The sequence below is a fragment of the Hipposideros armiger genome, unplaced genomic scaffold (genome assembly GCF_001890085.2).
Source record: "Hipposideros armiger isolate ML-2016 unplaced genomic scaffold, ASM189008v1 scaffold_312, whole genome shotgun sequence".
NCBI lineage: Eukaryota > Metazoa > Chordata > Mammalia > Chiroptera > Hipposideridae > Hipposideros > Hipposideros armiger.
Genome location: NW_017731662.1, coordinates 1,035,139 through 1,046,711, shown reverse-complemented (window position 1 = coordinate 1,046,711; position 11,573 = coordinate 1,035,139). Strand labels below are relative to the sequence as shown.

At 37.2% G+C, this 11,573-nt stretch overlaps 2 protein-coding genes across 4 annotated transcripts in view; one reads left to right on the top strand and one right to left on the bottom strand.

Annotated features, from left to right (window-relative positions):
- The window catches only part of EFCAB10 (EF-hand calcium binding domain 10), a 16,166-nt gene extending 15,531 nt beyond the window's left edge, over positions 1 to 635 (top strand). Inside the window, exon 4 of the mRNA XM_019660164.1 lies at positions 456 to 635. Coding sequence (XP_019515709.1) covers positions 456 to 492 — 37 coding nt within the window. The 3' untranslated portion in view covers positions 493 to 635. The remainder of the gene's footprint in view (positions 1 to 455) is intronic.
- The window catches only part of RINT1 (RAD50 interactor 1), a 30,409-nt gene continuing 18,905 nt past the window's right edge, over positions 70 to 11,573 (bottom strand). For 2 of the 3 annotated variants that reach the window (XM_019660161.1, XM_019660163.1), the window contains 5 exons: positions 10,751 to 10,950; positions 2,834 to 3,048; positions 1,844 to 2,024; positions 1,650 to 1,768; positions 70 to 834 (listed from right to left, as the gene is read on the bottom strand). In XM_019660161.1, the coding sequence (XP_019515706.1) occupies positions 642 to 834; positions 1,650 to 1,768; positions 1,844 to 2,024; positions 2,834 to 3,048; positions 10,751 to 10,950 (908 nt within the window). In that variant the 3' untranslated portion in view covers positions 70 to 641. The remainder of the gene's footprint in view (positions 835 to 1,649; positions 1,769 to 1,843; positions 2,025 to 2,833; positions 3,049 to 10,750; positions 10,951 to 11,573) is intronic. The other variant, XM_019660162.1, reaches the window with a different exon arrangement.

Here is an 11,573-nt window from a genome sequence, read left to right as displayed (position 1 = left end):
GAGCTGTTGTTCAGCATCTTAGCTGTAGAGGGTAGTGTCACTGGCCCTCATATGTGGGATCCAAACTGGGGCCCTCTGGCGTCCCAGGCCACCTCTTAACCAACGCGCCACTCGGCTGGCCCCGTAGGAAATTTTAAATAGACATTTGTGAAAAATGACAGTAGTCCTATTTTAGTCACTATCTCATACTGTGTTTTCTTATGGGAAATCAAGTGAGTTTCCAAACTAGATATAGTAGCTTCAGTTATAAACATGCATTCTAAAATGATTTTTGTTTAATTTATTTTCTGTGTTTGATTATCCACAACAGCCTCCCTTAATTAACATAGGAAATTGAAAGTTGGTTATAATTTATTATCTGTGCTCTTGTATTTTATTCAACAGCATTTGTATTTGTAAATGGAATTACTCTTGGGTTTTCACAGCTTCTAAGTTTTCTCTTTTTGTTTTCTTAGAGACAAGAGGACTAAGGCAATATGGTCAGCATTTTAATAACACCGTAAGTCCAAGATAATAAATGATTCTATAAATTTTTCAGTTGTCCAGTTTCATTAATTTGGAACTTCAACATATAACTTAATCCAGTTGGCTTCCTCTTTCTCCAAAAAAAAAAACACAACCCAAAATGAAAAAAAGATGCATTATTTTCCAGTGTTAGGCCAGGTTGTCCTCAAATTAAGCAGAATCTCAACATCTTGTTGAGCGAGTTTGTAAATTCCAATTTCGTTTAATGCTGCTGTGGCGGAAGGCTGCCCAGAGTCTGATTGCAGGACATTTTGCAGAAGTAGGGCAGAGCCAATGTTCAAATTCAGAACAATGCAGGCTTCTTTTACACTATAAAAAATAAAACGGGGGAAATGAGATCTCCATGATCTTTATCATTCATATTGTCCTGTAACAATTTCATTTTGAGAAACTAAACAGCTACCCTCCACTGCTAGTCCACATGCCCTATGTAAAAATTATGTTTAGATTTATTGCTTGGTTCTTTTACCATGTTAGGACTATGTATGTGTGCAGAGTTTATATTTTATTAGATTAAGGTCATAGGATCAACTATTTTCAATATGTATCCAAAATATAATACTTGATATTAACATTCTAGTAAATGTAACTAAGACTTTAGGTAGATTAGGATGTGGGAAAAGAGAAAGTGAAGGGATGAAATGAAACCAGTAGAAAGGTAAAATACTAAAAAAAGCATATAATATGTTACTGAAATGAGCAAGAATAACCTTTCATTTTATAAATTTAAAAGGGATACTTTATAACCTCACATAAATGCCCTAAATAACTTAAATTTTATATCAACAATTTCTAAAAATAGTTAGGTACTAAACATTTTTAATTTCTTATGTTTATTGAATATGGCAGAACTATACTTGTTTCATTTTCTATTTATTTCCCAAGTAATAAGCAAATAGGAGCAATAAACTAAATGCTAGAAAAAAAGCCCAACATATAATTTATATCCAGTTCTGGTAAACTTTTGGGGGTCATGGGTCACATCTTATTTTGGTACACAGTATTTAAATTTTTTAATTGACGCTATAGATATTTAACAGCACTGGACCCCTAACAATGTTAAAAAGGAATTAACTTCCTCTAATGATGATACATCAAAATCAATTGTTAAATACTGAGCTTACTGTTTGAAATAATTTTCTGGTCTCTTGCAATAATGGGAGAACAAGGGGAAAAGGTTCCGTGTCATATCAAACTGCAGCTGAGCCGCCCCTCCCTCGTTGAAGTGATTCGCCAGAATGATCTGAAAACGAGAGTAGTTTGTGTTACCAGTTGCCTTTATCATCACAGCCCCAAAACACAGTCTACTCTTACTTACTTCTTGGTAGATGTACATATCCAGCTTCTCTACGAGCATTTGCCAGAAAATTTTAAATAAGGAGAAGCAAAGCTGCTGCTCCAATTGCAGTAAACGGTCTCGCAACGTAAGCAGGAAGGGGCAAGCCGAACTAGACAGGGACATGACTGCCTGCTCAGACTGAGATGGCAAGGACAGCCACCTGGGAAAAACAAAGACAGCATCGCCAGGAGCACATTAATTTTTACCATAAAATTTTCCATTACTTTGTATTTTTAAAGATTTAGCAAATCATTTTAAATTTTGGGAAGTGCACTGTCCTGGGGCATTTTGGATAAGAAAAAGTGTACAGCCCAACATTAGAAACACTCAAAAAATAAATATACCTATAATCATACTTTAGCTCTCAATTAAATACTCCTTATTTAATGAAGATGACAGATTACATTTTTTCAACTACCCCAATTTTAATGACTTACTGAAATAATTATAAAAGTTAAATGTAAAATGTATTAGCATTTAAGACATGAGCTAATTTTATGCTCTAAGTTTCAGTAAAACAGAGACTAATAATACTTCCAAATTGATTAAGTACTCTGTGTGACAGTTTGTGCCAGGACAAAAAGACATTGCCTGCCGTCAAGGAGCTCAACCTGGAGGAAGTAACAGAGCTGTCCATGGAGTTACGACAGGAGAATAAAGTGGACGAAGCAAGCCTGCAGAAGGCCGCAGGGGCACCTCACTTTGTAAAATGGGTGACAGCCTAGGCCATTTAACCCACATCAAACACCAGCTCTAAATCCAGACACATCTGAAGGTTAAATGATGATCAGTTTATTCTGATTAAGAATGAATATATTTTAGAAAGATTTCCATTAGAAAAAGTTAAAAGTTTGGAGTGTAAAAGGCCAAACTCTGTTATCTAGACACCTTGGAAGTCTTAACTGCATATATCATCTTTTAACTTTTACCAAACTGGAGTTGACTTGTAAGAAAATACAGAGGACTTACCTTTCTTTTCTATACAATTTTGCAACATCTTTAACTTCTCTAAAAACATGGTCTACTTGACGGGTCAACATGTCATGCTTTAAGCGCTCTAACAGGTTAATCATGTCATCAAACACAGAGCTCTCCATAGAGGCTAGTTGTCCCAGCTGCAATTTACTGAGAGTGTTATTCTCTGCAAAGACCTCCAATGCTGCCTGCTGAAGTTGTAGAAAGAACTGAAAGAAAAATATATTAACACGTTTATTAAAATACTTTCTTTAACAGCCTGAAATATACTCATATACAATTCATTTGTATATACAGTTCAGTGGCTTTTATTATATCCTGAGTTATGCATCTCTCACCAGTCAATCTGAGAACTTTTTCAATACCCCCCAAAGAAGCCCCACACTCAGCTCTCATCCTCCATTCCCTCCCCACTCTCGCCAGCCTTAGGCAATCACTAAACTAATTTCTGTTTCTACAGGTTTGCCTATTCTGGACATTTCATATAAATGGAATCATTCTTTGTGACTGGCTTCTTTCACTTAGTATTACTGTTTTCAAGGTTCATCCATGTTGTAATATGTATTTGTACTTCATTTTTTATTGCCAAACAATATTCCATTATATGGAATACCACATTTTGATGGACAGTTGGGTCGTTTCCACTTTTTGTCTATTATGAACATTTGTGTACGAGTTTTTGTATGGATGTTTTCACTTCTCTTAGGGTATATACCTGAGTGGAATTGCTGGATCATATGGTAATTCTGTGTTTAACCATTTGAGGAACTGCCAGACTATTTTCCACAGCAACCGCACCATCTTATTTTCCCATCAGCCGTGCATGAGGATTCAAATTTCTCATCTGTGATAACTGTTATGTCGTTTTTATTATAGCCATCCTAGTTTGTATGAAGCGGTATGTCATTGTGGTTTTGATTTGCATTTCCCTGATGGTTACCATACTTAAGTACTCCTCATTTTTTCTAGACAGATCGAAAGTTGTAATAAACCTAGCAGATGTAAGAGTTAAGAGAATTAAAATGTCATTTTTACAGAGGTATTTTAGGTAGAATTAGTATTGTTCTTTCTGCCCTATAGGAAAATAATGCTGTGGATATTAGCAAAAGATTAAAAGAGCCTAAATGTCTACTAATAGGGGACTGGGGATGGCCACACTTAGTGATTTTTCAGGGATGGCCATGTTGAGAGGCCACCTTGGTATTTCTGCTGAAACTCTCAGGGAAGAGGCAGTCCTTTTGAGACTGCTGATGAGCCATGTGGGCCTGGAGCCACTTATGGCCACACTTAGCAGAGTGTGTATGAGAATGAAGCCAGAAAACAACCTTAGAGCAACTATGCCTAATCCTTTTTGAGTTACACAAATTCCTCACTTCCTCACTCTACCCCACTTCCCACTGAGGACTGTAAAGTGGGTTTGTGCCACCGACAATTGAAAAATTCCTAATTCTGAATGGCTGGACATGTCAGGCTTGGCACAATCTAGCAATGGACAGACAGCTATTAGTGGAGAAATCTGAATGAATGGAAGGTGAACTCATCCACTTTTACTTTTACTTTTTCTATGGAATACAAGAGCTTTAATGATTTTTATTTAAAGCATTCACGGGCTGAAGGGCTATCAAGATGATTAATGGACTTCTGATGTTAAACAGAATTTGTACTCTAATCATATACTAGGGCACAGAATTCACTCATGATTTAAAGAGTCAACTCTAAAATTTGGTTATTTCTGTGTTGACAGAAGGACAGTTAATTCAGCATCAGATAATAAATTTTCAGCGTCAGGTAATTTTCTAAGGATAGGGATGATGGCCAATTCATCTTTATCAAAGGCTAGGCAGCGAGTAAAGTAGTTAAATAAATGTTCCACAAATATTTCATTGAAGCTAAAAATCTCTCCTTGAATGAGTTTCTTATTAGATCATCTGGCACAGACTCAAAGACAATTTGTTTCATACTGCTGAAAAAGCTTAGCAGAAAATGGAGTGATGTGGGGGCTGAGTGAATAAAGTACTTACTAAAACTAGGAACATGAGACATAAAAGTAGACAATGAGTGAATGTATTCTGATTAGGTGACTTTATAAAGATAAATGCATTGATCATTACACTCTGCATTGTATTCATTCTGAAATAATTATTTGAAATAATAATTGTGAAATACTTCGTCTTATTTTCCTTAGGCAGCACAATGTTATTATGCACATGGATTTCAGCTAACATTATTGTAGAAAAAAGGGGCTTTAAATAATTATTTTCATAGCCAAAGAGTCCAGATTAGAATAAACTATGGCTGTTTATCAGATTTTTTTTGTTTATATCTGTTATTAGTATATTTATTGTTTCCTATTTATTTTGGTTTATTATCCTGTATTTAAGATACTTTTTTTTCTTTCACAGCAAAGGAATACATTTTCTTGTATATAATGCTTTAGCAGTATATCATAATTTTTTCTTCTGTATACAACAAATTACATAATGCATTAGCAGTATACTACACTTTTTTGTCATAAATTAAGATACATTCTTTTTTCTAGATTTCCCCCCTAACAGAAGTAATAAATATTTTTAAATGTCTGTGTTTGACTATATTTCACTTATTTTTTATTTGCTTGCATTAAGATTTGACAATGTACAGAAATTTTAAATTAATTGACCTTGTCCATCTTTGTAACTCATCTGGGCACACTCAAAAATTCTGTTTCCTAAACTCGGCACCTTGAGCTGAGCTGCAGCCCGGATGGCTCAATGGATAGAGCATGCACTCTTAACAGCAAGGTTGCCAGTTCGACTCCCGCATGAAAAAAAAAAAATTATGTTTCCTTAGTTTATTGTGAACTTATCACCAATCCTCAGTTAATCAGTCTTTCTAATTATTTAACTGTAATTTTTCAATCCTCACCTTTCCAATTCAATTTAAAAGTGGTACTTTCAAGTCTTTATAATTATAGTTGCTTTTTTTCACCTTGCTGAAAATCCAAACACAGATATTATTTTAGTTCTATTTTTTTATTTTGGTTAAAATTTGAAACATATTCCCTAATTGCTCCTTTTTTGTCCCCCAAGGGTAAATGGCTTGATTTTTTGCTTTCCTCTTTGACCCATGGTTAATTATTGGGTTGTCGGAAAAGTCACGATGTATTTTGTTTGTGTTTTTCAAAGGTTATTTATATAAAGAACAAAGATCAATGATATATTGCCTGTTTTGTTCGATAACCTTTTGTCATCTTTCAGTGAGCTTCATAATGCCTCATTCATAGAAGGATCTGTCTTTATTTGCAAAAAACTGAACAAGGTGCTGATTTACAGCCTCATCTGAATTGAACGTTATACCATGCAAGGAGTTTTGAAGAAAGCGAAACAAGTGGACGTCTGACAGCGCAAGGTCAGGCGAGTATGGTGGGTGTGGCAACACATCCCATTCAAGCACCAATAATTTTTGACGGGTGATCAAACTTGTGTGTGGTCTCGTGTTGTCGTGATGAAACACAACTCCTTTACAATTAACAAGCTCTGGACGTTTCTGGATGATGGATTCGCTCAAACTGTCCAATTGCCAACAATACACATTTGAATTGATTGTTTGGTTCCTTGGTAGAAGCTTGAAAAACACACCTTTAAAATCCAACCACACTGAGAGCATAACCTTCCTCTGATGAATGTCTGCTTTTGATGTCATTTGAGGCAAATCATCATGTTGGGACCAAGACCGTTTGGGCACCACATTGTTGTAAACAATCCACTTCTCATCACCAGTTATCAGTCGCTTCAAAAAAGGATTGATTTGCTCACGTTTAATGAGCATATCGCAGATGTTTATATGCGCCGTCAAATGAACTTCTTTGAGTTTATGCAGAACCCAAATACCGAGCTTGCTTACGTATCCCAACTTCTTCAGGTGGTCGTGAACGCTTGAATGATGGATGTTCAATGTTTCTGCAATCTCTCATGTCATGTAACATGGGTTTGACTCGATCAATGCCTGTATTTTGTCGTCATCAACCTCGGTGGGCCTCCCTGACCGAGAAGCGTCATTGAGATCAAAATCACCAGCACAGGGGCAGGCCGCGTGGCACGTTGCTTATGAGTTGGCTTGGGACGCCAGCTCTGAGCAGCAGGGTCCCGGTTTGGATCCCACATTAGGACCAGTGACACTGTGCCCTCTACAGCTAAGATGATGAACAACAGCTCGACCTGGAGCTGGGCTGCCATGAGTCGCCGGTGACAGCGTAGGCTGCAGTGGAGCTGTAATGGGCTCCCATTAGCTACTGTGAGTGGCTGGCAGCTGGTGTGAGCTGCCAAGAGCGGCAGTGAGCAGCTGTCCAGTGGGTGGCGACCAATCTTCCTCACCCAGGAAGAGCACAATGATAATACCAACATGGGCTAGTGAAGCGATGTCCTCCACAACTAGACTGAAGAACAAAAGGACAGCAACTTGTCTGTTCCCCTCCTCCAAATCCCCAATAAAAATCTTTAAAAAAAAGTGAATATTTAAATTAAAAAAGAAGTTATTACAGTATAAAACACATTGCCATTAATCCCCCTCAAAATACTCCCCTTTGCTTCGAAGACACTTATCCCATCGTTCTTTATCACTTTCTGAAGCAGATCTGTAAATCCTCTTTCATGAGTGTCTTTAGTTGCGCTGTCATGGCTGCCTCGATGTCCTGAATCATTTTGACTTTGGGGAAGAGCCAGAAGTCACACGGTGCCAGATCCGGTTAATAAGGTGGATGAAGACACACAGTAATGTTTCTATTTGACAGAAATTGCTGTACCAAAAGCAAGGTGTGACATGGAGCCTTTCCGTTGTGATCAAGAAATACAGTGAATGTTGCTGCCGAGTGCCATCCAACAGGATCTTCAATAAGGGAAGTGGCGCGTCAGACCTTAGTAACAGTGTGTGAGAATTTCAGCGAGTTCAGTGCAGTCAGTCAGGTATGAGCTACGGTTGAGAAAAGGTGTATTTTAAAGTGTGCTGTAACTCATCCTCCATCATGACAACGCTCCGTGTCACACATCGCTTCTGGTATACGGCAATTTCTGTCAAATAAAAACATTTCAGTGTGTCCTCATTCACCTTATTCACTGGATCTGGCACTGTGTGACTTCTGGCTCTTCCCCAAAGTCAAAATGATTCAGGACATTGAGGCAGCCACGGCAGCACAACTAAAGACACTCACAAAAAAGGACTTCCAGAACTGCTGCAGAAAGTGGCATAAAGGATGGGATAAGTGTGTTCAAACTGAGGGGAGTATTTTAAGGGTGCTTAATGGCAACATGTCTTTTACTGAAATAATTTTCTTTTTAATTTAAACATTCACTGTATTTTTTAATCACACCTCATATATTCTATAAGGACTAATTTTTACTCTCCCCTCCGCACTTTGTTATTTTTTGTTTTTTTAAGGTTTTTATTGGGGAATTGGGGGGATGGGAACAGTGCTGGGGAGTTCGGGGAAGGGGAGCAGACAAGTTGCTGTCATTTTTTTGTTCTTCAGTCTAGTTGTGGAGGACGTTGATTCACTGGCCCAAGTTGGCACCATCATTGCGCTCTTCCCAGGCGAGGCACATCAGTCGCCGGCTTCTGGACGGCCACTGACTGCGGCTGCTGGCTACACACGGTAGCCCATGGCAACCCACTGCCACAGGGGCTGCAGCCTACGCCATCGCCCGCGACTCGTGGCAGCCCAGCTCCAGGTTGAGCTATTGTTCAGCATCTTAGTTGTGGAGGGCAGTGTCACTGGCCCTCATATGTGGGATCCAAACCGGGGCCCTCTGGCATCCCAAGCCAGCTCTTAACCATCGCGCCACTCGGCCGGCCCCGCACTTTGTTATTGATGTCATGTTTTAGATCTTTTTGTGTTGTGTATGTCCTAACTACTTATTGTAGTTTGAGTCTGATACGTTTTCTTTTGACCTTCGTAGTAGCTTTTTAAAGTATCTGATATGTGTTATTTATTATATTTTCTGCTTCTCCTGTGAGATTTTTTTTTCCTATCTCATACTTACATATTTCTGGTTATGGCCTTTCCTTTTCTGCTTAAAGACCCTTTAACATTTCTTGTAAAGCTGGTTTAATGGTGACGAACTCCTTTAGTTTTTGTTTGTCCAGGAAATTGCTTATCTCTCCTTTAATTCTGAATGATAACCTTGCTGGATAAATAATTCTAGGTTGTAGGTTCTTTTCTTTTAGTGCTTTAAAGATGCCCTGCCACTCTCTTCTGGTCTGTAATGTTGCTGCTGAGAAATCAGCTAATAGCCTGATGGTGTTTCCTTTGTATGTAATTTGTTATTTTTTCTTCTTGCGTCCTTCAAAATTGTCTCTTTAACTTTTGCCATTTTAATTACAATGTGTATTGATGTGGGTCTCTTTGGGTTCATCTTCCCGGATGAACTTCCTGGACCTGGATGTCTGTTTCCATTCCCAGGTTAGGAAAGCTTTCAGCCCTTATTTCTTTAAATGAAGTTTCTGTTCCTTTCTCACTTTCTTCTACTTCTGGGCTCTGTACAATGCAAATGTTTGAGTATAGTTGTTTTCACTTACTTTGCTGTCTATTTTCATTTGATGATACAATTATATAATACTTTACATTTATAACATATCTTCATATTCATTATCCTCAGTATGTTTTTTTTTACCATTTAATACATATTTCACTGTTTTATGGTCATCTTAATTCTGTTAACACTTTCTGTCATGAAACCTACTTCATGGGACATGCTAGTGAAAACCCAAGCTGATTTTTTGTATCCACACAGATGTAGAACAGTGATTCCTAACCCAAGGGCATCCTGTCCGAGCTCCCAGAGGCCCTCTGAGATTGTTTTAATATCTAAAACAGCTAAAGGAACTAATCTATGTATGTTATGGTTATAAAGGCTAATTAAGTTTCTTCTTTTGGCTGGAAGTACATACTGGAAAATTGGGTTACCAAAGCCTTGATAGCCAATATATTCTTTGGATTAAGAAAAAGAATACAAATAAATTATTACTGAATAATTACATTTAGGCAGACCAAATCTGTCAACACATGGACTCTGCATGGACAATAGAAGGATAAATAAGATTCTTGGAGGTAAAAGGCCTTACAGTACTTGTTAACTAGACTCAAGGTTTTGATTTTTGGATTTATTTAAAATATACCTCCCAATATGGTAAGAAATTAGTTAATTTTTTTGATGTGACAATAGTATTGTGGTTATCTTTTATGTTTTTTCAAAAAGGAGTTTTTATCTTTTAGCGATATATAGAAATATTTACCAAGAAATATGATATCTGAGATTTGTTTCAAAATAATCTAGCATGGAGTGGTGAAGGAGAGGTTTAAGTGAAACAAAATTGGTATAAGATGTTGGGTGATAGGCACAAGGGGATTCACTGTATTATTTATTTATTCTTGTATATGTGCAAAAATAAACAAAATATTAAATAATTTTTTAATGTATGAAATTAAAGGTTAAAAACTAGTTTATTTTTGTGACTTCATAATTTGTCAAATTTTTTTGAAGCCATTCCTCAGGTATCAAGTGTTATTATTTTATTTTTCCTTAAAGTCCTGGATTTTATTGATTTTGATACCATTATTCAATATTACCTTTTTCTGAGATGGTAATTACCATATATGAATATTTCCCAAGTATAAAGTCCAAAGAGAAAAAAGTTTCATTCTATAAACAATGATTTCATGAAATGTTGGCTTTCTTTAACAATGATTAAAATATCAGGATTATTTAACCATTTGAGACTTGACTGAGAAAAACATGTACTTTAATCACACCTCCTAAGTTTGGCCTAGGTGTTATTCCGCCTAACGTGTATTTTTACTTGCTATAGATTCAATATTTTAAAAGGTAAAATTGTTCAAACTACTAATCTATTATTTAGTATAAAAGCGCATTAACTTACAACATTGTCAGCCCAATCAGCTAGCGCTGTTGAGATATAGTTCACGGCATTAAGAATTGCACAGTATCGAAAGCCAAGGGAAGCTCTAGTCTCTTCCTTCATCACCTGAGTTAGTCGTATCCTAAAATCATCTATTAAATCCTTCTGTAACTCCAGGAACTGCAGCTTTCGGGAAACTGTGGGAAGATTTTTATACCTGTCTGTAGAGAAAGTTAACAAGACATATGAAGGTTTTTGGTACTGTCCATGACATACTTAGAGGTTTTTACCTATTGACATGGTAAATGACCTTTGGTGCCTTTGTCAAGAATCAGTTGACAAAAAAAAAAAAAAAATCAGAGTTGACCATTCAAGTATGGATCTATTTCTAAACTTTCTAAGGATGTGGGTTTCACAAGTATATGTATTTGTCCAAACTCACTGAACTGTATACGTAACATCTATGCATTTCACTGTATAGAAACCATGCCTCAATTAAAAAAAAAAACAACGCATGAGATAATTACATATAAAAATCACTCTACTTCTTCAACAAATAAATGACACACTTTTTTAAAAGGAGGGAGGAACTAGGATAGATGAAAAGACATACATATTGGGCCGGCCGAGTGGCACGATGGTTAAGAACTGGCTTGGGACGCCAGAGGGACCTGGTTCGGATCCCACATATGAGGGCCAGTGACACTACCCTCTACAGCTAAGATGCTCAACAACAGATCAATCTGAAGCTGGCCTGCCCATGAGTTGCCAGCGACGGCGTAGGCTGCAGCCCCTGCTGCAGTGGGTTGCCATGGGCTACCGTATGTAGCCAGCAGCCAGCGTG